Raw genomic sequence first — 27914 nt, forward strand, 5'->3', positions numbered from 1 at the left:
ACTGGGATTTTCTTTCGTAAGTCTCCATCACCTCTTGGAAGTAGGAAAGTTTGAGCAAGGGTGTGTGATTTTTCCTTGGACTCGCCGCACTGACTTCTAAGGCGAGTCTGTCGGAATACCTCAGAGTCCCCGATACCTTCATGTTCCTTTGGGACATGTAGTTCCTTCCATAGATTGGCAGCTGGCCTGGGTCGTGGGAGGGGACCGAGTCTTTCAGAAACCCTTGGGTCATTGATCTTCGAGCATATGTGGAAGGATTCTCTCGACGTTGCTTCAGGAAGTCTCGGCAGTCACGATAAACGACTTTCGATCTTTCCAACCTTTCTGCAAGGAGGTGTCTTCCTCCACTTCTCCTGCTTCGGGTCGAAGCAGCTGGGTTGAGAGAAGTCTCATGTTAATCAATGTTTTGATGATTAGCTCGTTCCTCATCAGGGATACCCATATCGAAGGAAGGTGACCCTCCGTGTTGGGGGGCACCCAGATGATGGTTGATGTCCACATGGGCAACAAGCTCGCGTGTTTGAGTACGCAAAGTTTCATGGAGCGTCTCAAAGAGCTTCTCATACTGCTCCTGGATGATCTTATTCTTCATTGCTATCTTGTTGTTTTGAGCTTCTAGCTCATTGACTTTAGCTTGAAGAGCAACCCTCTTTCCTTCCTTCTTTCGGTGCTTCGCACTAGGTGCAAGAGGGGTGTCATTCTGTGTGTTGTGGCTTCTTTCGCTCCCCATGTTGGAGAGGGATGCCTGGTCAAAAGAGAGTGTACGAATGGTGGAAACCAGCTTGACAAAGCTAAAGAGAGTGGGAATAAGTGTCATTCCCACAGACGGCGCCAAATGTTGATGTACAAAATCAGTGAGGACTTTGGTACAACAGAAAATGTTAAGTTTGTGACCTTCGCTAGATTGCTCCGGTCACGAGTGTGGATAAGTATGTAAATGGATAGAGACAGGGAAGCAAACACAAGATGTACGTGGTTCACCCAGATTGGCTACGTCCACGGAGTAGAGAAGTTCTCATTAATTGTGAAGGGTTTACACAAGTACATAGGTTCAAGCACTTCTTTAGTGAGTACAAGTGAATGATTTAGTACAAATGACATTAAGAAATATTGTGAGAGAATGATCTTTATTTATAGAAGAGAGTTTCTAGTTTCATTCTGATATTGACATGTGTCGTGTTGTGATTGGTTTCTGATGTTGACATGTGTCACGCTATGATTGGCTTCTGATGTCGACACGTGTCGCGCTGTGATTGGCCTCTTGGTTGGAGGGAAACTCTTCTGGGTCCTTGACGGCATAACGTTGACCAGTGCTCAGTTGTTTCGGGATTGGTCAAGTATGGTACAAATAGATTCCAAAGCACTTGTATTTTTACTAAGGATTGGTTTCAAAATTATTTTCACCAAAAGCGTTATCAGCCATTTTAAAAGTATTTATAAACGAGCTCAAAATATTTGGCCCATAATGTTTGGGCAATTGATCACTACTTGGCACTCCTTGTCTGTCGTCGATGTTCATAACGAAACAGATATTTTGTGACATTGATGTCATATTTGATTTCAAATCACAAAGCATTCAAATCTAATAAGCAAATAACATTTTGATTAGAAAGATTTTGATGTCAAATATGCACAGTAGCATTCCAGTTGACATCTCTTTGAAGATGCTCTGAAATATCTTCATTTTTGTTTCTTTGGTTATTTATACTTTCTTTCTTTTGTTCTGCGTGCAAAATGTAGAAAAGTTGTCGATAAAATGGTTTAGAAATAATAAAAATTGGGAATAAATTTAGTCCCTTCATGCTCTCCAAGCACTCTCTTTTTTCACGGTGCACCCATTCAAGCAGGTTTTTGCACGCTCTGCGGTCTGCAGCTGAACAATGGGTTTGGGCGGGACAACCTTGCAAACCCTGAAGCTCGCCACTATTCCTCCACCCTCATTTTCTTCTTCTTTCCGCTCCGTTTTCAAACCCTTTTCCCAAACCTTCCTCTGCCACCGTAGCCGCAGACAACGATTTCCATTTCCTCTGCCCTTCTTCGTCAGAGGCCTTTCGGCTCCGGCCGCACAGGCAACTGCTACCGCAACCCCAAAAGAAACAAGCCCGGATGAAAAGGGTTCGATCATTTTACAACCCAATTTGTAGTTTTGATTAATTGGAGCTGAATTTTGTTTTTTTGTTGTTAATATTTTGTGTTTTTTCTTTTGGGGGGAGATGCAGGTGTGAAGCAGCAATGGAAAGCAGCGATAGACTTCAAGTGGATAAGAGACAACAAGGACGCGGTTGCGGCCAACATAAAGAAGAGGAACTCCAATGCCAATTTGGAACTTGTGCTTGAGCTCTACCACAAAATGCTGAGTCTTCAAAAGGTCAGATTTTTAACTTTTGTGATTGATTGATTTGCTGAATCTTTACAAGTGCTGCAGGCAATATGTATTTCGATTAACTGCTCCGCGGGGTTTATGTCCTGTTGTGCAATTGGCTTTAGAGTTTGGAAATTTGTTGTTTTGAGTTTTGAAGAAGTGTTGTTTTGTTTCTCAGTTTATGTAGCTAATTGTTACTCACAGAAAGCAGGAAGTTGAACGGCTTCGTGGGGAAAGGAATGTGGTGGCAAACAAGATGAAAGGAAAGTTGGAGCCATCCGAGCGTCAAAAACTTATAGATGAAGGTATCATTGTGCCCTTCTTTTGTATATTCATTTTGTTTTCTTGGTATGCTGATTTAGATTTGAGTTATTTAGAATTATTGGCTTTTGCGTTCAGGAAAGAATCTGAAGGAAGGGCTTCTTTCTTTGGAAGAAGACCTGCTTAGACTTACTGATGAGCTTCAGCAGGAAGCACAATGTATACCAAATATGACTCATCCTGATGTCCCAATAGGCGGAGAGGATTTTTCAACCTTAAGAAATATGGTCTCTCTCTCTCTCTCTCTCTCTCTCTCTCTCTCTAACACACACATGCGCGCTCACAAGAGAGGTTTTGTAGTCCATGTTCGTTCCGCATTCTTCCTCATTTTCTATGTCCTTTTGTAGGTAGGCAGCCCACGTGAGTTTAGCTTTCCTGTCAAGGATCACCTTCAACTTGGAAAGGAACTAGATCTTTTTGATTTTGATGCTGCTTCAGGGGTACTATCTTTGTCTTATTTAATGTGTTGAAGTGTCTCTAGTATATAGTAAATGAAGAAAATCATGCCACTAATTTCCAGTCTCAGCATTTAAATTAGACTTTGTACTGAGTTGGAGATTTTGGGGATCTTTCTGGGATAAATTGGAAGATTTCATAAATTCTCTAGGTCGTGCTGATATCAAATCTAAAAAGCCTTATGCTACTTCCAAAACATTGGGTTTAAAGGGAAAGGGTTTTTTCTATGCAACTAAGATTTTGCTAATTTCTACAGGTCAGTGGCTCAAAGTTTTACTATCTGAAGAATGAAGCGGTACTCCTAGAGATGGCCCTTATTAACTGGACGCTCTTGGAAGTCATGAAAAGGGGCTTCACACCTTTAACAACCCCTGAAATTGTAAGATCTTCTGTTGTTGAAAAATGTGGTTTCCAACCCCGAGGAGCAAATACCCAGGTTAGTTCAAACATTCTCTTTCTCGTAGTCTGCTAAGAAATAAAATGTTGTCTTATCTCTGGCTAAATATAAACAGGTGTATTCTATTGAGGATAGTGATCAGTGCCTCATCGGCACAGCAGAGATTCCTGTTGGGGGAATTCATATGGATTCTATACTTGCTGCATCATTGTTACCTCTGAAATATGTGGCAGTTTCCCATTGCTTCCGTACTGAGGCAGGCGCTGCAGGTACAGCATCAAGGTAAATTATCAACATTTCCAGTGACCTCATATATCCTTTGTGGTTTATACTTCATCACTTTCTTAATCTACTTTAAATTATTAATTAAACGCAACAACATATCTATTTCTCTGTCAAAAAACAATTTTTTATTAACAGAAAACAAAAGAAATTATAAGAAGCGCGAGCAAGTAGTTAAATGCAACGGCGTATGAATACATAAACCAAATTGGTTCACCCTTTCTTTGTGAAAAATACTCAAACCACTTGGGTTATGGTCCCATATTATTGTTAATATTCCTATTTTTTCTAAACGGCATCTGCAAAATTGGAAATTTCTATCCGTGACTGTCCAAATATGCCAACATGATGAATGTCATCATGCTTTAATTATCCAGTCTATCCAACCCAAATGAGGTGGCTTTTGTATAGTAGTCAATGAATATCAAAATGATTTGTGGTGTTATATGCCTTGAACTTTGAAAGCATTTTTTTCATGCCCGCTAGTGATAGGGATCCACTGGTTGGCTCTCTTGTAAGCAATGTTTATTTTCTATCCACAAGAATCTGGGAGTGGAATATGTGAATGATACACCAATTTTCAATCTAACTTTCTGTAGTTTCGGTTTGTAACTTGTAAGTGACAGATTGAAATCTTAAGTAAGATGCGTTCTGCCTACTATGTGCAGTCCAAAATATGGCATGGTTTATTGTCTCTGTTTTTGTGGACATGCAGAAGCATTCTTATCAATTGTATTAAATTTCTAAACAGTGGTCCAAAATCAAATTTTTGTTACAATTTCTGCGGTGGCAATATCTCCATATGGTGGAAGGTTATACCCCGTAGGTTTTTGTTTTTCATAGTCTTGTGTGCAAGTAGAGAATATTCTGTAAGACTTGTAGGCTTTGTCCATCGTACGATAAATTGTTTTTATTCTGTTCAGGGGTCTGTATCGCGTCCACCAATTCAGCAAGCTGGAGATGTTTATATTATGCCGACCCGAGGATAGTGATTTGTACCATGAAGAGCTCATAAGAATTGAAGAAGACCTGTTTTCATCGCTAGGATTACACTACAAGTGAGTACTTCTACACAACCTTCTGATTGTTCAGCTGATTTGACTTTTCTATGTTTACGGTAATGTCGAGTTTCTTGACAGAACTTTGGACATGGCATCTGGGGATTTAGGTGCGCCTGCTTATCGTAAATTTGATATTGAAGCATGGATGCCTGGTTTAGCAAGATATGGAGAGGTATTGCAATGATCTCTCCCCTTGAAAGAAAAAAGGAACAAAACTTGTTCTTGGTTTCATGGGCTAGGCTATAAAACTGCTAGTTCAAAGTTGTTTTTTGAGGTAGCAAAGATTTATGTTTTTGTTTGATTATTCTGAAATCTTCTAACCAATATGAATGGCGGACAGATATCAAGCGCATCGAACTGTACAGACTATCAAAGTCGTCGTCTTGGGATCCGGTTTCGTTCTGCAGAACCAGCGTTAACAAATCCTAAGAAGGGCAAAAGCAGCCTCGCTCCACCAGAGTTTGTTCACACACTGAATGCAACGGCCTGTGCAGTACCACGAATGATCGTATGCATACTTGAGAACAACCAGCAAGAAGATGGCTCGGTCATTATCCCTGAGCCATTGAGGCCCTTTATGGGCGGACTTGAGTCCATATATCCCAAACCTAGGTAGGATGATGTTGCAAATTATATTTGTTCGGAAATTTCTGTGGGATCATTCTTTGGTTATGAGATTTTTCATAGGTGGGAGTGGGGAGTGTAAGAAAAGCCTACAAATACAGCGGTCATTTCTTAAAGTTTATTTGGAATCCTTGGCATCGAGAGATGATCATTATAGAGTGTTTTGAGCTCTGTTGCAACAAATCGCATTGTGTATGTCGTCGCGCAATGCTTTTCTTAGGATTCAAACAAGTCTGCACTTTTGGGTGTTCCAGATAGGTGGATTTACCTGGGCGGCAAGGCAACCGAAGCTGCCTCGCTCTAAGATTGTATGAAAACACCACATTTGAGAATGTCCCTCCTATGAAATCTGTCCTCACCAGCAGCATCAGCTTCAATTTTATTACCTATATAGGCAATGGCAGACAATTTGGTTCTGTATGAAAACAGCACAAAACCAAGAGGACTTTTTGTGATTTAAAAACTCATTTCTCATTTCAGGAGAAACGAGCAACTGAGATGCTAAGGGGTTTTAACTTGCGTATATAAAATGACGTGATTAGTTTGGAATACCGTCATCTCAATCTCCCAGTGCATATTATTTTATTCATTTCTCAGAAGACGCAAATAAATCATAAACAAAAGAAACTTACAGAAGGAATGGGATATTTTGGGGCGTTGAGGTTGGCAGTGGCAGGAGGAAGTGGTAGAAATGAAGGGACTGTTGAGACGACGGACACTGCCATTGCCGCCACTGCGCTGATTACTGTCTATCTTTGAGAATCACTGTCTTGACTGGCAAGATTCAATAGTCTTTATGTTCACCCCCAGAATTCGTCATGAGCCTCATGGGCATGTCGGAAATTTGCTCGAACAAGAAACTGGTGATTGTGAGCGTGCCACTATTAGTTGCCGCTAGTAGACAGGTTTGAACGGTTGAGATCGCGCATGAGTTCGACTTCTAACCAAGAGATTGCGTCATTGAGTGGGAGCGGCTCAAATCAAGGTTCTCTCTTTGCCTTAAAGATAAGGACTTTACTTATGTGGAGAAATGTAACAATATGTAAATGAAATGACAAAGTTGCTAGAAGTGTAAAGGACAAAGGAAAATAAATGACTGGTATTGTAAATTGTTTGTAAATTAAATGATTGGAAATGAGTTGTATAGAAATGTAATTATTTAAAGTACAAAGCATTATAAGTAGACCTGTAAATGGGTCGGGTTCAATCCGACCCGTTAAGTTAACGGGTCATCCGAACTCGACCCGTTAACACCCGTTAACAATTATTATTATTTTATTTTTTTTGCATAGAGTTTATTTTTTGTTGTTAAGACTTTACTGAAATTATTAAAACATCCTCAACTAACGGGTCTAACAGGTTGACCCAAAATGACCCGTTAGCGACCCAACCCGTTAAGCATCCCCCCAAATACTAATATTAACGGGTCGGGTCGGGTCCAAAATGTCAGGTCTAATTATAAGTACAAAGGGATGCCAAATACAAGGTTCGAGCTTGTTCCCAATGGATCAGGCAAGTTGCTCTAGCCTTGTGGCAATTTCTGGTGGTTTGGGGAATGGCTTTGAAGGTTGTAAATAAAAATACAAAGGAGATCAATACTATCGAGTTAGCAGTAGAGCTAAAAACAAGGAAAGTAGAGGGTGCTTGGCTAAAAGTAAATGTTTACAAGAAAATTGAGGAGCTGATTTGAGTAAAGTTGCTTGATTGATTGGTTAAGTGTCTTTAATTCTTTTGCGTCTGCTTCTTTATATAGAGTGCTGAGAAAGTGATTTTGCTGAGAACATTGAACTTGTAGAGAGAAGCTCCACTACCAGCTTGCATATGAAATAATATTAAAAGAGGCAAGCTTGCATTTCCATCACATGTCTCTCTCCCACTTGCAATAAATTAATAATTAAAATAAACAAGTTAGTTTCTTTCACCACATATACATCTCCTAAGTCTGCCAACATCCTTACTCACAATAAAGCCACCACTTTAAACCATGTGGAGATACATTCTCACATGCAACTTTTGGTATATTTGCACACTAATCCCCAAAAATGTCACATTTTAGCTTTAAACCTAAGTAAAATTTTGCATATTTTAGGTGCAAACACTTTTAGTCTTTCTTCAAGTGGTGGAGGCTGGGGAGGGAGAGAGAGTGACAGTAACACCGACTTATGATATTGTGTTATCCTATCTTTAAGCCCACGGGATCAATATTGATGAGAACCCCAAGTCTAAAGTAAAGACTAACAATTCCAAACAACAAAGTTTTGTGTCAACATGTAACTGTAACATCGTCACATAATTGTAATATAAACACATATTATAACATGGGTTAATTGAATTTGGTAATCCAGCACAAATAAGCTTCTCCGAATTACTCTAGTACAATTTACACATTGTTATTTCTTTGATTACTTTTGTTAGAAGAGTTTCATACAAGGGGTTAAAAGGTCATTTTGATTTAACCATTTGTGGTCTCAGTGGCAAAAAATTATGGCGTATGCAATCACTCTCTTTCTTTTTCATCACGTGACTCAATACATATTCACATAGTTACATTCCAAGACACACCATGAGACGTAAATTTGAAAATTTTAAAGCAGCTAATGCGGACTGTGAAGGGCTTCTACTAAACTGAAGAAAAAAAAATGCAGACAATAACCGAGATAGAGTCAAATTCTTTCACTTATACTGCATCAAATAGTTACGAATACACGAAGAGTGCTTGTTCCTTTGGAAACAAACAAATGATCTATTTTCGTATCCCCCAACGTGAATCATTCTATATCGAACTCTAGAAACTTTGGAAAGCACATAAATGGAAAGCCCTCTTTCCAGCGATCCATTCCCTGACCTGAACGTACTTGCATTTTACTCTTCATCAACACTATAACAACTCACCACCAGCTATCTAAACTCGGGATATACACACTTCGCTGTCCTATGCATACAACCGAAACACAAACTTCTAAGTTACAATAAATTGTAAAGAAAGATTGTGTCACCACCCTACCAGTGCAGGAACCTTTTCGTTAGAGGAACCATTTCGTAGTTTTGAAATCTCTGAGATGATTAGCGAGCTCTTTGCATTGGCATTTCTTTTCTACACAAACAATCTGGTAAGGGGTTCTCGTAAAAGGGTTCTTCCGAACGAAGCTTATCCTTCCCCCTAAGTCCTGGAGCAGGACCTCTTCTTTTCCGTGGGGAGCCTTGCCTGCATAACCACCATCACAGACAGTTATGAAAAATAAGGATAACAGAAAAATCGTTATTTGTGAATGTTTACAATTCACAATAACCAGATATGATATTGGTTGGGATAAAGTGATTGTCATGGAACTTCAAATCTTTAGGTGAGAAATCACACACCGTTTCCTGTGCATTTGAACAACTCTATTTGATAAGGTTTTGCCTTCCTCAAGTGTTCCCTGCTCAAGTTTGTCAAACAGAGAAACAAGGGCTTTTCTGATAAACACACACAAGCACAAAACAGATTCAGTTTGCGGCATATCTGGTCAGAGCACGGTGTTTGGAGTAGTTCAAAACATATCATTCCAAAAAGAAATCGCCTTGCCTGTCAGGGTTTATTGTTTTCCTGTGTCCAAGAAAGCGACGGTGACCTTCAACTGCCGCCGCCATATGTCCTGGATATGTAGGTATAAATACATCACTTTCAACTGAAACAAGGTAGTCAAGCGCAGCCATTTGAGACGCATGATTGGTAAAAGGTTCAAGCTCCTCAACGGATGCCAAGGTTTCCTGAAAGTGAAAACCAGCATTACAGTCCATGTGTCAGGATTTCAGACATACCCAGATATGTCCGAATGACAAAAAATTTCAAGATAAATTGAATAGATATATAGATGTTCATTTGGACTTCCTCCTGATCATTTTCTTAGTCACATGGGAGACTTGCTGCTCTGATGTCATTTTCTACATTTCTAAAAGAACTTTATCAGTTGTGCATAACAATCCACATGACTCTTAATCAATATCTGTTTTATCTCTGATAATCTGCACTGCATATATCAGCAGGTTCGCCACCTTTGTTCACACCAATAAATCAAAATCTCAACGCCCACTCAAACTTTATGGATAAAATTCTAATTTGAGTATGGCATTAGCTCTTGATGGTTTTAATGATGTACAGCCATAGAGAAATCTTTCTTCGTACCCAGATTTTAAAAGAAACAAAAATGTGTGGCCAGATGACAGTGAAATGCACAAGATAACATTCCGTCTGAGATTATAATTCTAAGTAATTTGGGCCCCCAAGAAGAGTAGCAGTACCATTAGTTCAAAATAGTATTAACGGATATGGCCAATATATTGGATCGACTAATGTGCCGAGCTCCCTTGCTACAGCAGTCGTGATACTTTTCTATCTACATTCTATATAAATTGGAATGTCATATATTCAATTTAAACTTCAAGGTCAGCCACAGACATTCTAAAAGTTTCATTATATTCCATTCAGAGCTCAGTTATTTAACAAAACAGAAAAGATCAATTATAAACATCAATGATACCTTGCTCTTCAGTATGGGATAACGGGATAGTAGATCAGCCATACGAGAATCACCATATATCTTTCCAGCAGCAATGTAGATAGGTGTGTTTGGTGGGTACCCAAGAGCACTGAGAAAAATTCCAGTCTCCCTTGGAGTTAATGGGCAATACCCGCTGGATCTCTGTTCTATGGAATTAATTTCCTTGTTTCTCCAGGTTTTTGTGTTCTCCCTGCATGTTCCAAATAAAACAGGCATCACAAAAGCTCAAGGATTAACCAACGTGACAGAATTTCTCCCAACATAAGTTTTTCATACCGGATGATCCTTAGTTCATCAGCTTCAGATGGAGTTAAATCCTGCGTGCATCCACTAAAGGCAAGCATGTCCTTCTCAAATCGTAAATGAAGGGCAATAAAAGGACCAAACGACCTCATCCGATCAACTAACAACTAAAACATTAATGAAACAAAAATAAAATTGTAAAATAGATGGAATAGGACTAAAAAGTTATAATAGGCATTCCAGAAATCAAACTAGCATGTAGATCTAAGAATTTACTTTTCCCATTGCTTCAATTTGAGGTGTAAAACGCAGAGCTTCATAACAAGCACGACAGCGAAGTTTCTGTATATCTAGAGGTAGGTTGTTATTTGCTAAGCGAGCATCAGCTTTGGAGGCTCGAATAACCTTAGAAAAAGAATAAAGTGTTTAACAAGATGATTTTGATTAATTCAAAAAAGAATATATAAAATACATTGCATAAACCAGAGTGTTCCAGAAACCACACCTCGTACACTTCCCAGAGACTAGCTATCTCATCTTGGTAATAATCCATACTAGCCCAGCTTCTGAAAAGCTTTAGTGCTCTGGGACCAGAAGCAAGTTCCTTGGGAAGCTTTTTTACAATTTTAACATCATTAGCTAGAGCCTTGATAAAATGATCTTCGTCAAAAACATCTGAGAAGTTGCTGCGCAACATATATAGGGAACAAATTTTTGCATCAAGGACATAATAGCTAAGAATAAAACAGAATTCAGAGTGTAAAATAAGTGACAGTGTTACCTAGAGTCTTTCCAAAACGACCGTTGATCAAGTTCTGGAATAACAAGAGTGGCATTTATGATGCGGGCTACAGCTACCATGTCACATATCTGGAATTCAAGGATGACACATTTCAGCTCCATTCAATAATCAGATGACGATATTCATAAAACTATCATGTACATGGAGCCAAGCAAAATATTCTATGGCTTCTGTGTCTACCATTGTGAAACACACTAATTGGCCATCTAAATAGATTTGTTGCGTGATGTCATGTAGCCTACCACGATGGTAAGAATTGTGCAGTTCTAAGGTTTTTATCACTTAAATCTTACATAGGTACAGACCAAACCCCACAACATATAGGCAGGTACAGCCGAGTCAAAATTGTGCACCATGAAGTCCATGTTTTTATAACTATAGAAATTGCAGCAACCAATTAATATTTGCAAACTGCAACTGGATAAAATAATGAGACAACTCTCAAAGCTTAAATGCCCTATTTAGTAATAGAAAAGAAAGAGGGATAAAGGCCTATCCCAAAACTTTATGCAAATACAACTTGAGATCCCAATGTGACAGATTAGAATCAGATTATTGTTTCACATTAGTAATATGAGTGAGATTAGAATCAGACTATTTTTCCAGAGTCTATCAATGAGAAAAAAAACAATATACAACAACAACAACCACTAAATATCCCACTAAGTGGGGTCGGCTGTATGAATCCTAAAACGCCACTGCGCTTGGTTTTGCGCAAGTCTTTCGTTAATTACATTCGCAGAAATCAAACACTGGATCCATCCATAATCCTAACCCATTAACCCACCCTCTCTCACGGTCACACCGCTTGGGCTAACCTCAAGGGATTAACATAAATGAATTTTTGCTACACACATTTCAAAATCAAAATGTGGACAAGATCAAAATTCAACACAATACATTTGAGAAAGAGAGTGTGTTCATATACCCCTGCACGCATCTGGTTGAGACCACCATTTGTACGCACTTGAAAGTAGCCCCGTGACTCTGCAGGAGCTGAATAAACAACAGTAAAGTGGAAATTAGGAACACCAAGGATATGTCATTATGTCATAGCTACACAATAAATCTCTACCAGTAACTTACGTGTATAGTTCGGAGTTGGCTCTACACACTGCACAAAATCGGGAGTCGGTGGAATCTTCCATAGCTTGTCATCCAATATCCGACTTGTATCATCCAACTGTCAAGTCTAAAGGAGTGAAAACATGAAAGATGTATAACTTTGTCACATGAACAAATGTATCTAAAGTCTACAAGATTAAGACCCAAGTCCTAACTCCTAACGAAAGGAATATACAGCTTCTATTGTGTTTCTTTTCTCTTTTTCGCCAAAGGTAATGTGTTCAGTAATATCTTATTCCGTTGAATCGTAATAACGCAAACCATGAAGTTGATGCATTCAAATTCTTCTTCTTTAGTTTTCCTAGGTTGTCACAATATCAACATTCAAGTGGAGTGCATAAAGGAATCATCAATCATATACGTATCGATCATTTGATACTTTTTCGGAACCAAACATACTTGTAAATGAACAAACCCAATAGTAATGCATACATAACAACAACAAAAACAACAACGAAATTGAAATCTGCAGCATTTTTCATACAGACCCAACATTAATATTGTCGAAAAAAGTAAACCCATATCGTAAAAACTACAAAAGCTTCAAGAAAAATATCGAAAAATTGAATGAATTTGCAATTGCATTTTCTGGAAATAATAAGAAAGTGCGACAACAGAGATGGGTCGGATAAGGAGATCACCGTGGGAAGCTTGACGGGGTCGGAGAAGTTAGGGACTTTGGAGAAAGAGAAGAGAGCCACTAGCGCAATTAAGCATACGGCGCACGTTAGCACCTTCCTCACTGTCGCCAATGTTCTCCAGCTCTTCCTCTGCATCTGGTATCTGAAGCTCACTCATCCAGAGGCCTCGCCTGCAAATCCAAATGACGGGAAGGCTTTGGTTTGTGGGTTTTGTTGGGTTCGCGGGTTTTGGCGCTGATCTAAATCGGTTCGCCCGAACTCGGGCGTTTGTGACTGGATTTACGCTGCTTTTCGTGTGCTTTCTGGGTTTTTGCCGCTTTGGTAGGTTGTTTAGTTTGTTTTTGAGCACTGGTTAGTTCGCAATAAAAAACAAAATGAAACAAAAATTCATTTGATATTTATTTTATTTTTGACGTTAATTTCTAATTTTCATTTTCAGGACCCAATCAAAGTTTTGATCATTGAGTTAAAATTTTGGGAGAGCAATGATCTTTTTAGAAAAATCTGTCAGAATATTGTCTCGTATTTGACACTGCCAAGACCTAAAAATGTCACATGCAATCCAACCAAATATCGAGGCCCGAATGTCATGAAATACCCCAAACTAAGTCCAGACAAAGGAGCAGAGCCACTCTAAAGGGATCAGAATCCTCCCCTAAGCTCAAGGGTGAGGATCTGACCAAGCCTATCAGGCTATAAATATGAGATTTTTTTTTTAAAATTGTAATAATTGTAACTGTTGAATAAAATTTCAACGGTCTGATAGACTTGGCCAGAAGGATCCTCACTCTTAGCTTAGCTCATGAGAGGATCATGATCCCACTCTAAGGCCACCGTAGGCCTACCCTCACTACCCTTTCTAAATAATTTAGTACTATGTATATGCATATATACATGCCTTTTATGTAAAGGGATCCTTATTTTTTTTCAAAAACTAGGGATTAGGTGTGGGGCTCATTCCACATTGAACTTCAACAATCCGAACCATCTATTTTGTAAGTCTCGTTTCATAGATCATCCTTACAAAAATTCAATGCAATTCAATCCAAAATCATTTGTCTATTTAATTATCAAGATAAAATTTCATTAATTTCGTTGTTTCTTATACAACAAAAATTATTCGTTAATTTCTTTGAACTCAATTAGATGTCTTAAACATTTTCGATTTGGCTAATACTTTGCAAGGATGATCTATGAGGTGCAACTTGAAAAATAGACGGTTCGGATCATTAAAGTTTGATGTGGTGTGGACTCCACAACTAATCCCTATTTTTATAAAAAAAAAATGAGGATCTTTTCCATTAAAGGTTTCCTATATATATATTTAATGACACACCCCGATCCTAGAATCAAGGCGTGCTGGTCGTCACGTGAGTGTGACGTAGCCAAAAGTGCGACACGGAAGCAAGATATAACAGAAATATGAAGGAATTTAAACCAACCACTAGCAGTAATAACCTACTAGCATCAAAGAGAGAGTTATAAAGTAAAACACACGAATTCAGAGCGTAGGTATAAGTGCAGTCAAGTAGGACCATAATTAAAGTACAACACCCGCAAGTGAGTCCTACATGCAGAACGTCTGTCAGAATGCCGAAAAAGACCTCGTGAGCCACCAACTGCTAACTAGAACCTGGAGGGGCGCAAAACAAAGATGAGTGGGTCAGTAAAACCAAAGATTTTCCAAAACATTTCATTTAAAACATTTCTAACCCCTCACCGTAAAACCTGTATACTTTCCCAGAAAAATAGTATATAAACATATATATATCAACAAAAGCTCAAATCACAATCCTTCAACGCTTTTCAGAAAGAATATGTCATGCCATGCCATAATATAATATGAATACATCAATATAATCAGGTGAAATAATAAATCAACCGGAGACCCTACAATGGTCCTGTACGGCTGATTCTATAGCTCAATATCCCATCAAGCCGGAGTCACCAACTGTGACCTGTACGGCACTATACTGCACATAAGTCGGAACTACCTAAAGTAGTCTGTACAACTAAGATGGTGAAATAATACGCTCTAATGCTTCTCTCATCAATCATCTGTGCACATAATCTAAAGTCACCCACCAGTCGGAACCCCTCTAAAGGTCTGTACGACTGGCATGTCGGAACCACCTCTAGTGGTCTGTACGACATCCACTTATTTGGATCCAAGGCGAGCGTGCGGTGTGGTGAATACTATAAGCACTAATACCAAAGGTGCAGTTTATGAGCTCACAACGCAATCACATCATCATTCATTCATATAAACCATATAAACTCACCTGATACTCACTTGTGCGTCCACAGCGTCAATTCACATATATATGCATCAATTATCAGTTCAAACATCTCAACAATTGCATGCGTGGCATTTAAAAACATATTTTCATATAATTGCATTTTCTGGGAAAACAGTAGTATATAGGTAATACGAAAACAAAACTGCCCATTCACTGGTAAGTCGATGGGTCGTAACCCCCGTGACGTCCCTGGATGCGCTCGTCCTCGGGATAGGTGTCACCGGAGAAATTTCACAAAAACCGGCCAACTTTGAACGTGGTGATCCCGACGTCCAAAACTTCCAAACGAACGTCCCCGAGCTTCCTTAGAACCTCCCTAAGCTCACTATAAGCTTGGATTGTCCTGAAATGGGTGTGGTTGAGTTCGTAGAGTCCTCACGAGCACGATGGTGTCTTCAAAATCCTCGATCTATGAAGTTTCAGGGGGCTTTGGCGTTGGTCTGTACGGTTCGAGAATGAGAGAGAGACTGTATGGAGAGGAGAGAGAGAGAGACACGGGGAGGGAAAGGGAAAAATGTCCCGAGGGTGTGTGGTCACCAACAAATCCCACGTCAAACCCTAACCACACAAATTTACAAAATCATTTTTTTATCCAAACTTAACTTATTTTCCAAGAACTTAGGGGTGTATATATTTAACCAATAATGTGACACACGTACCTTAGTCCCCGCTAAGGGGTAATTCCGTCATTTCACGCTCCCGATATAGAATTTTCGGGACGGGCTGTGACATTTAACATCTTATTTAAAACTGAAATCTAAATTCTAGTTTAGTTTTATCAAAAATTAATCTTTTACATTGCCAACTGAAGAATAATAAACTTTTAAGTTTTTCCTCCTCCGTTTCTTGAAATTTCATATATTTTGTCTCTGTTCTCTTTAACTTTTTACTAAATTTTTCAAATTTCATATATTTTATTCTCCAAATTCTCAATTCATTCTTCTCATTTTTTGTTTCAAAATTCTCAATCTACTTGACCCATATTTTGAGACGACATGATTATATAGTAGTTTCTGGTTGGACTGCTTCTTTAAATTATTAAAGAATGAATTCAATCATCAACAGACACATTACGTTGTCTCCAAAATATGGTCTAAAAGAATGGTTCTTAGTATTTTTCATTGACTTGATATTAGAGGGTTAGTTTCTCTTGATCCTCTTTAATTTTTTATTAATTATGACTTGATAATGGAATGTTAACTTCAACATAGAACAAATCATTTAAAGCCTCAAAAAATTTAATTAGCTCACAATTTCAAGCATGTATTATACTCTCTTGTAAATAATATCTATTTATTTATTATTTTGACATTTATGTGAGGCCCCTCCTTACCTAAAATCCTAGCTCTCCGCCACTACCCAGACACATACAAAGGTGTGGAATCAAGAAAGAAAAATATTCAAAATTATGCTACGCTATTAAAATAATGATAAATGGACTGGATGCTTGTATAATCACGTCATGCCCCTGCAAATCCATACATATTCATTACGCCAAACTCTATTACGCTAACTATGATACACGTTAAAACAAGCCCAAGCCACGTGTTGGGACTTTCCAAGTAAATTGTGGCATGGATAGTTACAGAAGTTTATCAGCCTTACGCAGAAAAATCCGTTCGAAGATTCTACGGGTTTTGGATTTGGGGAAAAAATGGTTTAGGGTATGCGAATGAAACATCCAAACTCGATACGTCCGTTGCCATCCCTGTTACCTATTACCGCTACATTGGCATCCCAATTGTAAGCAAGTGTATCTCTTGACTTAAGCTAAAAAGAGGAACCGTAAACAGAGAACAAAATTCTATAACTTTTATTGCATCGAATATTACTCTGATTACATGAAGAGTGCTTGCAACTTTTTGGAAACAAGCAATTTAACTATTTTCGTCTCCCCAATGAATCATTTTTATCCAGTTCTAGAAAAGTAGAAACCCGGCCAAATTTGCAAAGCTCATAATATACTGCCTTGGTCATAAATGGAAGCCCCAACCCCGGCATCTCGTTCCCTCATCTGCATACTCTTCTACTCAAGCAGTTTGCTCTTCATCAATGCTATGATGTACCGCCACTGCCACCACCACCACCGCCAGCTACCAAAATTCAGGATATACACACACTCCGCGTCCCTATGAGTACAAGCGCAACACTGGTTTGTAATAAATTGCAAAGAAAGATAGTTTCACCAGCCTTCCAGCACAGGAATTTCCCTCAAGAGTAAACCTTTTCGCTATTATCTGAGACGATTAGAGAGTTGTTTACATTGGGAATTCCTTCTTACACAAACAATCTGGTAAAGGGTTCACGTAAAAGGGTTCTTCTGAACGAAACCTTTCTGTGCCCTTAGTTCCTGAAATGGGACCCTTTCTCTTCCGCGCGGAGCCTTGCCTGTTTAACATCCGTTGAAGACAGTCAATTATGAAATATCGGGCTTTAAACGCCATTCAATAATTGAGAAAACAAGAAATTATGATTTGTGTACACAATAACCAGAAATGGTATTGGTTTGACCAAGTGATTCTTATGGAACTTCAAGGCGTTTGGTGAGAAATATCATACCGTTTCATGTGCATTTCAATAACTCTATTTGATAGGTTTTTGCCCTCCTTCAGAGTTCCCTGCTGAAGTTTGTCAATCAGGCGAACAAGGGCTTTTCTGTGGAACAGATAGAAGCACAGAAACAGAATGAGTTTGCAACTCTTTATGGCCATAAAATGATATTGGGAGTAGCTCAAATCTGCATACATTCAGAAAATAAATCGCCTTGCCTGTCAGGAGATATTGTTTTCCTGTGTCCAAGAAATCGTCGATGACCTTCAACTGCTCTTGCCATGTTTCCAGAGTATGAAGGTATAAATACATCACTTTCAACTGAAACAATGTAGTCAAGCGCAGCCATTTGAGATGCATGATTGGTAAAGGGTTCAAGCTCCTCGGCGGATGCCAAAGTTTCCTGACAGTGAAGACCAATAAATCCCCATGCAAATTAATTACATTATACAAACAACAACAACAACAAAGCCTTTTCCCACTAAGTGGGGTCGGCTATATGAATCCTAGAACGCCATTGCGCTCGGTTTTGTGTCATGTCCTCCGTTAGATCCAAGTAATCAAGTCTTTTCTTAGGGTCTCTTCCAAAGTTTTCCTAGGTCTTCCTCTACCCCTTCGGCCCTGAACTTCTGTCCCGTAGTCACATTTTCGAACCGGAGCGTCAGTAGGCCTTCTTTGCACATGTCCAAACCACCGGAACCGATTTTCTCTCATATTTCCTTCAATTTTGGCTACTCCTACTTTACCTTGGATATCCTCATTCCCAATCTTATCCTTTCTCGTGTGCCCATACATCCCACGAAGCATCCTCATCTCCGCTACGCCCATTTTGTGTACGTGTTGATGCTTCACCGCCCAACATTCTGTGCCATACAACATCGTTGGCCTTATTGCCGTCCTATAAAATTTTCCCTTGAGCTTCAGTGGCCTACGACGATCACACAACACGCCGGATACACTCTTACACTTCATCCATCCAACTTGTATTCTATGGTTGAGATCTCCATCTAATTCTCCGTTCTCTTGCAAGATAGATCCTAGGTAGCGAAAACGGTCACTTTTTGTGATCTTCGCTAGATTGCTCCGGTCATTAGTGTGGATAAGTATATAAATGGATAGAGATAGGAAAGCAAACACAAGATGTACGTGATTCACCCAGATTGGCTACGTCCACGGAATAGAGGAGTTCTCATTAATTGTGAAGGGTTTACACAAGTACATAGGTTCAAGCTCTCCTTTAGGGAGTACAAGTGAATGATTTAGTACAAAAGACATTAGGAAATATTGTGGGAGAATGATCTCGTAACCACGAAACTTCTAAGTCCCGGAGTGTGGTATCGGCTTGACTTTCCTTATCTGTCTCATAGGTAGATGTGGAATCTTCTCTGGAAGTACTCTTCCTCCATCCAGGGGTGGTATCTGTAACTGGTGGAGATGCACAAGGTAATGTATCAATGTCACTTGAAGCTTACTTGTAGTTTCAGGCTTGGTCAAGCGCGATACAAACCATGTAGTAGGAGTCCCCCAAGTCGCCGAGCTAGGGGATCTGCTGAAAGAGGTAACAGACAAGGTAAGCAATCAGAGCTCCGGCTGATTGTTCACATTCTCCCTATCTTGCAGGCAGCATGAAGGATAAAGAGAAGAAAAATGAGAAGAGATGATATGGGATACTTTTGCTTTTGAAGAAGTAACTTTCCACAGGCTTATTCTTGAACTGGGCTGGAGGGTTTTCTGGTTTCCTCCAAAGTATAAGGCCGACTGAAGAATTTGAGGGTCAAAACAAGTCCATCAAATCTAGAGTACGTTCGACCCTGTTGATATGGGATACTTTTGCTTTTGACAGAGTAGTGGATGTATCGGCACGTGTGCTGTTACGCTTGTCTCCACATGCTTCCTTGTATCCTTCTCACTTGCCCTATCTGTTCCTTAGGCAGATGCGGTATCTTCCTTGGAAGCATAAGATGTTAAAGATGAGTACTCGGGAGCAATGTCAGGGTAAGGGGTTCCAGGCAGTCAGTTCCTGGCTGGAAGCTTGATTCCAAGTGCTGACTGATTGCTCTCTTTCTCCTTGTCTTGCAGGTAAGAACAAGGCCAAAGGAAAAGACAGGGAAAAAGCATGATATGGGATACTCTTGCTTTTAACCCTGATGATATGAGATATTCTTGCTCTAGTATAGCTTGTTTACAGAGGTATTATCGGGGGGAAAGAAAGCTGAATATTTCGAAAGGCTTCGTTGGGAGTGCCCTCTCAGATAAGAGGAAGGGTTGAGCATTTTTGCAGGTCTGCCTGTCCGTTGGGGATGGAGGTCGACATATATAGGAGTCTCCCTAACATCAAGTAATAATGCTATTCCTTTACCCTGCTTGGTCATAGCACGGTAGTGGGAGCTGCCAGCTTCACAAGTTTTAACTCTGTCAGAGCACTTTGAAAAAAATGGTCTGTGGTATCTGGAAAGCTGATGTTGCGTGTGAAGATTACAGACAAGCTTTATCCAAGGAGATCCGGCTCTTGAAGTTGGGAAAGTGGTGCCTCTTCGGTTTTCGAACAAGCAATCATGTCGGGGATCTGGCTCTCGAGATTCGGAGAACGATGCCTCTTCGATTTTTGAGAAAGCAATCATGCTGGGGGTCTGGCTCTCGAGAATCGGAGAGCGGTGTCTTCGATTTTTGAGAAAGTAATCATGTTGGGAGTTGGGAGTGTTTTCTCGAATATGAGTAAAGGTTGGGCATGTTTGCTAGTCTACCTTGCCACGAAGCACAGAGGTTGACACACAGGGACTTTCCAATTATCCAGCAGTGGTACTGTTCCTTTACCCTCTCTTCGATTTTTGAGAAAGTAATCATGTTAGGAGTCTGGCTCTCGAGATTCGGAGGGCGGTGCCTCTTCGATTTTGGAGCAAGCAATCTTGTTGGGGGTGTTTTCTCGAATGTGAGTAAAGGTTGGGCATGTTTGCTAGTCTACCTTGCCACGAAGCACAGAGGGTGACACACAGGGACTTTCAAATTATCCAGCAGTGGTACTGTTCCTTTACCCTCTCTTCGATTTTTGAGAAAGTAATCATGTTGGGAGTCTGGCTCTCGAGATTCGGAGGGCGATGCCTCTTCGATTTTGGGGCAAGCAATCTTGTTGGGAGTGTTTTCTCGAATGTGAGTAAAGGTTGGGCATGTTTGCTAGTCTACCTTGCCATGAAGCACAGAGGTTGACACACCGGGACTTTCCAATTATCCAGCAGTGGTACTGTTCCTTTACCCTTGTGGGTAATAATATGGTAGCTAGGCCGTCAAAATTTATGTGTCTAAACTTTGTTAGTGTTGTTTCTTTGCTATTCTTTTACCCTTCTTGGTCAGAGCGATGTAGTGAGAGTTGCAAGCTTCACGTGTCTCGACTTTGTCAGAGAACTTTGGCAAAGTTATATGTGGTACCCATGAGCTACTGTTGCGTGTGGGAAGTGGGTGATTGAACAGTACGATTCATGTGCTTTCTACTTCGCCAGAAATCTTCGACAGAATGCCCATAATTTCCGCAAAGCTGAGTGTGCGTGCGACAGGTGCTGACAAGGCTGGAAAAGTAGTCTCAACTTTGTCAGAGGACTTTGGCAAAGTTATATGTGGTACCCATGAGCTACTGTTGAGTGTGGGAAGTGGGTGATTGAACAGTATGATTCATGTGCTTTCTACTTCGCCAGAAATCATCGACAGAATGCCCATAATTTCCGCAAAGCTGAGTGCGTGTGACAGGTGCTGACAAGGCTGGAAAAGTAGGTGCCTCTTCGATTTCTGTGATCGACCCTCGTGGTCTCTGAGCAGCCCAGCTTTTGAGAAAGCAAACCTCTTCGATTTCTGAGATCTGCCCTCGTGGTCTCTGAGCAGTCCAGCTTTTGAGAAAGCAAACCTCTTCGATTTTTGAGATCGGCCCTCGTGGTCTCTGAGCAGCCCAGCTTTTGAGAAAGCAAACCTCTTCGATTTCTGAGATCGGCCTTCGTGGTCTTTGAGCAGCCCAGCTTTTGAGAAAGCAAACGCCTCTTCGATTTCTGAGATCGACCCTCGTGGTCTCTGAGCAGCCCAGCTTTTGAGAAAGCAACGCCTCTTCGATTTCTGAAGCTTCGTCGAGTGCAGATTTTTATAGAGGCTGACATTAAGTTCCAAAGCACACTTGAATATCCACCAGTAGAAGCTCCATTCTTGCACTTCTAAGATCTTGATTTGTCCGACCTCTTCTCTTTTCTACACCTTTGAAAATGTCTGGCCCCTCCGACCGTCGTTTTGACTTGAACCTTGTTGAAGAGGCAGCCCCGCCTTCTCCAGACAACATATGGCGCCCATCCTTCGTCTCCCCTACTGGTTCTCTTACCGTTGGGGATTCCGTGATGAAGAATGATATGACCGCTGCGGTAGTGGCCAGGAACCTTCTCACTCCCAAAGATAACAGACTACTTTCCAAACGGTCTGATGAGTTGGCTGTTAAGGATTCTCTGGCTCTTAGTGTTCAGTGTGCAGGTTCTGTGTCTAATATGGCCCAACGCCTATTTGCTCGAACCCGCCAAGTTGAATCATTGGCGGCTGAAGTGATGAGTCTCAAACAGGAGATTAGAGGGCTCAAGCATGAGAATAAACAGTTGCACCGGCTCGCACATGACTATGCTACAAACATGAAGAGGAAGCTTGACCAGATGAAGGAATCTGATGGTCAGGTTTTACTTGATCATCAGAGATTTGTGGGTTTGTTCCAAAGGCATTTATTGCCTTCGTCTTCTGGGGCTGTACCGCGTAATGAAGCTCCAAATGATCAACCTCTGATGCCTCCTCCTTCTAGGGTTCTGTCCAGTACTGAGGCTCCGAATGATCCCCCTCCGGTGCCTTCTCTTTCTGGGGCTCTACCGACTGCCGAGACTTCTCCTAAGCAACCTTTGTGAAGGCTCCCTCTTGTTTGTTTATTTTGACTCAAGTATATGTACATATTTGTAATTTATCGGGGATATCAATAAATAAGCTTTCCTTCATTTCAACGTATTGTGTTAAATCACCAAAGCCTTCTTCGCTAAGTTCTTTGAATTTTCTTTTGTTGAAGCTTGTATGTTGGAGCTTTGTGAGTGGAGCATGTAGGTTGAGGTAGTGTTCCCTTAATTTCCCGAGCGAGGACAACTTCTCGGTTGGAGACTTGGAAAATCCAAGTCACTGAGTGGGATCGGCTATATGAATCTTAGAACGCCATTGTGTTCTGTCCTGTGTCATGTCCTCTGTTAGATCCAAGTACTCTAAGTCTTTTCTTAGGGTCTCTCTCAAAGTTTTCCTGGGTCTTCCTCTACCCCTTCGGCCCTGAACCTTTGTCCCATAGTCGCATCTTCTAATCGGAGCGTCAGTAGGCCTTCTTTGCACATGTCCAAACCACCGTAACCGATTTTCTCTCATCTTTCCTTCAATTTCGGCTACTCCTACTTTACCCCGGATATCCTCATTCCTAATCTTATCCTTTCTCGTGTGCCCACACATCCAACGAAGCATCCTCATCTCCGCTACACCCATTTTGTGTACGTGTTGATGCTTCACCGCCCAACATTCTGTGCCATACAGCATCGCCGGCCTTATTGCCGTCCTATAAAATTTTCCCTTGAGCTTCAGTGGCATACGGTGGTCACACAACACGCCGGATGCACTCTTCCACTTCATCCATCCAGCTTGTATTCTATGGTTGAGATCTCCATCTAATTCTCCGTTCTTTTGCAAGATAGATCCTAGGTAACGAAAACGGTCGCTCTTTGGTATTTCTTGATCTCCGATCCTCACCCCTAACTCGTTTTGGCCTCCATTTGCACTGAACTTGCACTCCATATATTCTGTCTTTGATCGGCTTAGGCGAAGACCTTTAGATTCCAACACTTCTCTCCAAAGGTTAAGCTTTGCATTTACCCCTTCTTGAGTTTCATCTATCAACACTATATCGTCTGCGAAAAGCATACACCAAGGAATATCATCTTGAAAATTAATTACATTATCAGAACAGATTTTTTTTAAGCAACCCCCAATCATCCTCTAACAATCGATGATATGATTTTTCACGAGTTATCCAAATTAAAACCTCTGGTGTATTGATGTAAGGGCGTCTCACCTTCTCTCCATTAAAAAAATAATATTATTATCCCCATTAAAATACAGTAGCGAAAAAAATAAATACCACTCAGCCTTTCAGTCTCTTCATCTGTTAGCCAGTACCCATCACAACCAACAAAAGTAAATTAAATGCCTCTTAGTAATAGATGAATGACAAGCATAACACAGAGAAAATGACTGAGCTTCATAAACTCAGCAAGCAATACTGCAACCCGTTAAAGTTTCTTTCAGTAAATCCTTTCTTTGTAGTAGTTTGTACCCGGCTTTTTGAATAAAATATGTCCGGCAAGATCATAGTGAAACACACATCGGTTGGAAATTATAATTGTGAGTAATTTGAGCTCCAAGGAGAATTGCTCTAGTCAGTTTAGAATAGTAGTAATGAATGTGGGTAATATATTTGGTTAAATAACGTGTAGACCTTTGTTTCAGTAGTCCTGTTAATTTTCCATCTATACTCTGTAAATATGAATGTCCCATGTTTCATGTTCACTTAAGCTCAACCACGGACATTCCAAAAAGTCTTTTATCATATTGACATACTCCATTTGGGGCACAATTATTTAACAAAATGGAGAAACCATAAGCATCAATCATACCTTGCTCAGCAGTATTGGATAACGTGACCGCAGAGCAGCCATATGAGATTCGCCCCCATATATCTTCCCAGCAGCAAGATATATAGGTGTGTTTGAGGGGTACCCAAGAGCGTTGAGAAAAATTCCAACCTCCTTTGGTGTTAGGGGGCAATACCCTTTGGATCTCCGTTCTGCGGCATCAATTTCCTTCTCTTTCCAGTATGGGGTATTCTCTCTACAAGTTCCAACTAAAAAATCAGGCATTACAAAAGCTAAACGACTATCCATAAATTGATAGAAATCTATAACCATGTCATACCGAATTATCCTTAGTTCCTCAGATTCATCTGGAGATAAATCTTTAGTGCATCCACTAAAGGCAAGCATGTCCTCCTCAAATCGTAAATGCAGAGCAATATAAGGACCAAACGACCTCATTCGATCAACTAACAGCTACAACATTAATGAAACAAAAATTTGTAAAATAGTCATGGAATAGGACTAAAAAGGTTAGGCAATCCAGAAATCAAACGAGCATTTAGATCTGACTATTTACTTTTCCCATTGCTTCAATTTGAGGTGCAAAACGTAGAGCTTCATAACAAGCACGGCAGCGAAGCTTCTGTATATCTAAAGGTAGGTTGTTATTTGCCAAGCGAGAATCAGATTTGGCAGCTCGAATAACCTTCAGAAAAGAACAATGCGTATATCACGATGATTAATTAAAGGGAAAAATAACACAAGAAATCACATAAACCACAGGGTTCCAGAAACCACACCTCGTATTCTTCCCAGAGGCCAGCTATCTCATCTTGGTAATAATCCATACCAGACCAGCTTCTAAAATGCTTAACCGCTCTTATACCAGTAGCTAGTTCCGAAGGAAGGATTTTTATAATTTTGACATCATTGGCTAAAGCATTGATAAAAAAATCTTCATCAAAAACATCTGAGAAGTTGCTGTGTACCAAATATATGAAACAAATTCTTGCATCAGTTACACCAAAGCTAAGAAATAAAAGAACGAATATCTCAGAAATTAAATCAAACCATAGAGAGTGTTACCTAGAGTCATTCCAAAATGACTGTTTATCAAGTTCCGGAATTACAAGAGTAGCATTTATGATACGGGCTACTGCTACCATGTCACATATCTGAAATTCGAGAACGACACATCTCAGCTCTATGCTACAGTCAGATCATAACACTTATCATATGGTAGATAATATATGTAGAAAAAGTTACATATACATAGAGTCAAAACACTTTTATGGCTTCTGGGTCTATCATCACGATTTGTGAAACACACCAATCAGCTATGTAGATAGATAGATTAGTGGCATAATGTCATGTCTATAATGCAACCATGGTAAAAATTGTGCGTTTTCAAGATTTCCTGCCACTTCAATCATGCCGGTTTTCCAACATCGTGACAGATTGAGTACAGCACTTATCTGTCACGTATGCCACTCTAATCTGTCACAATGAGACTTAAGTTTCCAATTTTCCCTTCTTTTACAATCTTCAACGGACTAAACAATGCAAAGAACTTTTTATTCCATTATCAAAATTTGGACTGGATCAAAATTCAACACAAATATTCTGTTTTGTGATCAATCAACATAAATTTCATAGAGTGAGTAATTTAGAGAAGAGTCTACAGACCCCAGCACGCATCTGGTTGAGCCCACCATTTGTATTAACTAGCAGGTAGCCCCGTGACTCTGTAGGAGCTGAATAAACAACAGTATATTGGAAATTAGCAACACCAAACGATACGCCATAGCTACTCAATAGAACTGAATCAGAAGCTTACATGTATAATTGGGACTTGGCTCTACGCATGGCACAAAATCACGATTTGATGGAGGCTTCCATAGCTTGTCAGTTTCCAAAATCCCACTTGAACCTTCTAACTGTCAATTCTAAAGGAGTGAAAAACATGAAAGATGCATAACTTTTTCACATCAATAAATGCATCTAAATCTGTAACACTTGGACCAAACTCCCAAGTCCTAACAAAAGGGTTATATAACCTCTCTTTTTTTTCTTCCTCCAAATGAAATCGGCATCAGCACAGTATATCCTAATTACGCCAACCTCGAATTTGAGACTTCCAAAATTCTCCTTGGTTATCTTTTTCTTATTGACACAACTATTGTCAATCAAATGGAGCATATAAGGAAATCATCAATGGCATAAGTAATGATCACAGGATAAAACCTTGCCAGAACTAGAAGGCAGAGGCGTTTTCAACAGATGGGGCGGAGCGATCTCCAGTGTCCAGCTCTGCTCGGCGCTCAACTTCTGGTATTTAATATCATGTTGCTACAAAATCAGTAAACAAAAAAAGCATACAACACTCAAAATTCAGATAACCCAACAAATATTTTCCAAAAATAAAACGGAAAATGCAACAAAGACTCAATTTTGTTGTCCTTTTTTAGAAACAAATTCAGCTTTGATAGAAACTTTCCCAGATAATCAATAAACATAACAAAAAGAAACTGAAAACAAAACCCAACTCAGATATTGAGTTAAAGATTCATAAATACATCCTCCTTTTATAATTAGCGACCACCACAGTACTTTTAGCGACGATCAGAACCAAATCCCGCTGATTGGGCAAAAGGGTATGAAAAAAATCTTTAAAAAGAAAAGAAAGGCAGAAGAAATCATAAAATAAATGAATTACCGTGGGGAGCTTGACGGGGTCAGAGAAGTCATGGACCCTTGAAGAAGGGAAGATAGGTACGTGGACGGAGAAGAGAGCCACTAGCGCTATTGAGCATATGGCGCACGTTAGCACTTTCCTCAGTGAGCCCAACGCTACCGACCTCTTCTTCTGCATCTGGGTATCTGAAGCTCCTCACTTATTCGTAGCCATTGCCCAGAAATCGGAATGCGAATAAAGATTGAGTCTTTCGGTTGTGGGGCTTTCTGGGTTTTGGGGGCTTAGTTGAGGGCGGCGGTTCGACTGACGGCTGCGGTGCGGCTGGAGTCGTCGGCCGTTTGTGGTGGTTGGGTTGGGTTTTATGCTGTTTTGGCAGTACGTTTTTCTGGGTTTTTGCCGCTTTGCTTGCGTTGGTAGTTTGGAATGGCAAGCGGCAGAGGATGGTATCTTCTATATATAAAAACTAGAACAATATAAATAAAAGACACAAAGAAAATGTCCATTTTAATTACTTTTTTATCTCTCAACAATTTTAATTACTTTAGAAAATGTATTATTCTCTTTTCTTCTTCTTTTATTTATGAAAAATAAAGGGAAATGTAGTTAGAAAAAAAAATTGTTTTCAAAATGTTTTGCCACTTATAACATTGACCCCACAAAAATTCGGAAATAATTCCTTTTTAGTTAGAAAATAACAAAATTATTTAAATCTTAACTCTTTATTAAGCGAAACTCAAACATTTTCCTAACAAACAGAAGGAATTATCAAATTTTAAAAGTGGATTAACAGGATGAGACATGTGATCTGCCAAAAGAGGTCGTATCTTAAATATCAATTTTTAGATTAGC

The 27914-nt window shown here is 39.9% G+C and overlaps 3 protein-coding genes across 7 annotated transcripts; 1 reads left to right on the forward strand and 2 right to left on the reverse strand.

Annotated features, from left to right (window-relative positions):
- Window positions 1-1630: 1630 nt before the first annotated feature.
- Window positions 1631-5867, forward strand: LOC103413279 (serine--tRNA ligase, chloroplastic/mitochondrial-like). Of its 3 annotated transcripts, none has more exons than XM_029107167.2 (10): window positions 1631-2115; window positions 2220-2368; window positions 2567-2667; window positions 2762-2910; window positions 3031-3123; window positions 3396-3575; window positions 3652-3818; window positions 4742-4876; window positions 4958-5051; window positions 5220-5867. In XM_029107167.2, exons 3-10 carry the CDS (start codon window positions 2619-2621, stop codon window positions 5493-5495), a joined length of 1143 nt encoding a protein of 380 aa, XP_028963000.1. In that variant the 5' UTR covers window positions 1631-2115; window positions 2220-2368; window positions 2567-2618; the 3' UTR covers window positions 5496-5867. The 3 variants fall into 3 exon arrangements, with proteins under 3 accessions (XP_028963000.1, XP_008349973.1, XP_028962999.1); XM_008351751.4 differs by having other exon boundaries at window positions 1661-2115; window positions 2574-2667; XM_029107166.2 differs by having other exon boundaries at window positions 1741-2115; window positions 2541-2667.
- Window positions 5868-8161: 2294 nt separating this feature from the next.
- On the reverse strand, window positions 8162-13235 carry LOC103413280 (O-fucosyltransferase 7-like). 2 transcript variants are annotated; one of them, XM_008351752.4, is made up of 11 exons: window positions 12856-13235; window positions 12176-12272; window positions 12018-12085; window positions 11069-11157; window positions 10793-10973; window positions 10564-10692; window positions 10321-10454; window positions 10024-10234; window positions 9069-9253; window positions 8864-8959; window positions 8162-8708 (listed from the first exon to the last, which is right to left on the reverse strand). In XM_008351752.4, exons 1-11 carry the CDS (start codon window positions 12988-12990, stop codon window positions 8567-8569), a joined length of 1467 nt encoding a protein of 488 aa, XP_008349974.1. In that variant the 5' UTR covers window positions 12991-13235; the 3' UTR covers window positions 8162-8566. The 2 variants fall into 2 exon arrangements, with proteins under 2 accessions (XP_008349974.1, XP_070682596.1); XM_070826495.1 differs by having other exon boundaries at window positions 12176-12281; window positions 12856-13214.
- A 3712-nt stretch (window positions 13236-16947) lies between these two features.
- Window positions 16948-27567, reverse strand: LOC103423028 (O-fucosyltransferase 7-like). 2 transcript variants are annotated; one of them, XM_070826497.1, is made up of 12 exons: window positions 27087-27567; window positions 26615-26698; window positions 26208-26307; window positions 26057-26124; window positions 25457-25545; window positions 25171-25351; window positions 24948-25076; window positions 24711-24844; window positions 24413-24626; window positions 17924-18108; window positions 17715-17810; window positions 16948-17543 (listed from the first exon to the last, which is right to left on the reverse strand). In XM_070826497.1, the coding sequence occupies exons 1-12, from the start codon at window positions 27240-27242 to the stop codon at window positions 17414-17416; spliced, it is 1566 nt and encodes a 521-aa protein (XP_070682598.1). In that variant the 5' UTR covers window positions 27243-27567; the 3' UTR covers window positions 16948-17413. The 2 variants fall into 2 exon arrangements, with proteins under 2 accessions (XP_070682598.1, XP_070682597.1); XM_070826496.1 differs by having other exon boundaries at window positions 26615-26719.
- Between the last annotated feature and the right edge of the window lie 347 nt (window positions 27568-27914).

Source organism: Malus domestica, chromosome 08 (genome assembly GCF_042453785.1).
Source record: "Malus domestica chromosome 08, GDT2T_hap1".
Classification (NCBI taxonomy): domain Eukaryota; kingdom Viridiplantae; phylum Streptophyta; class Magnoliopsida; order Rosales; family Rosaceae; genus Malus; species Malus domestica.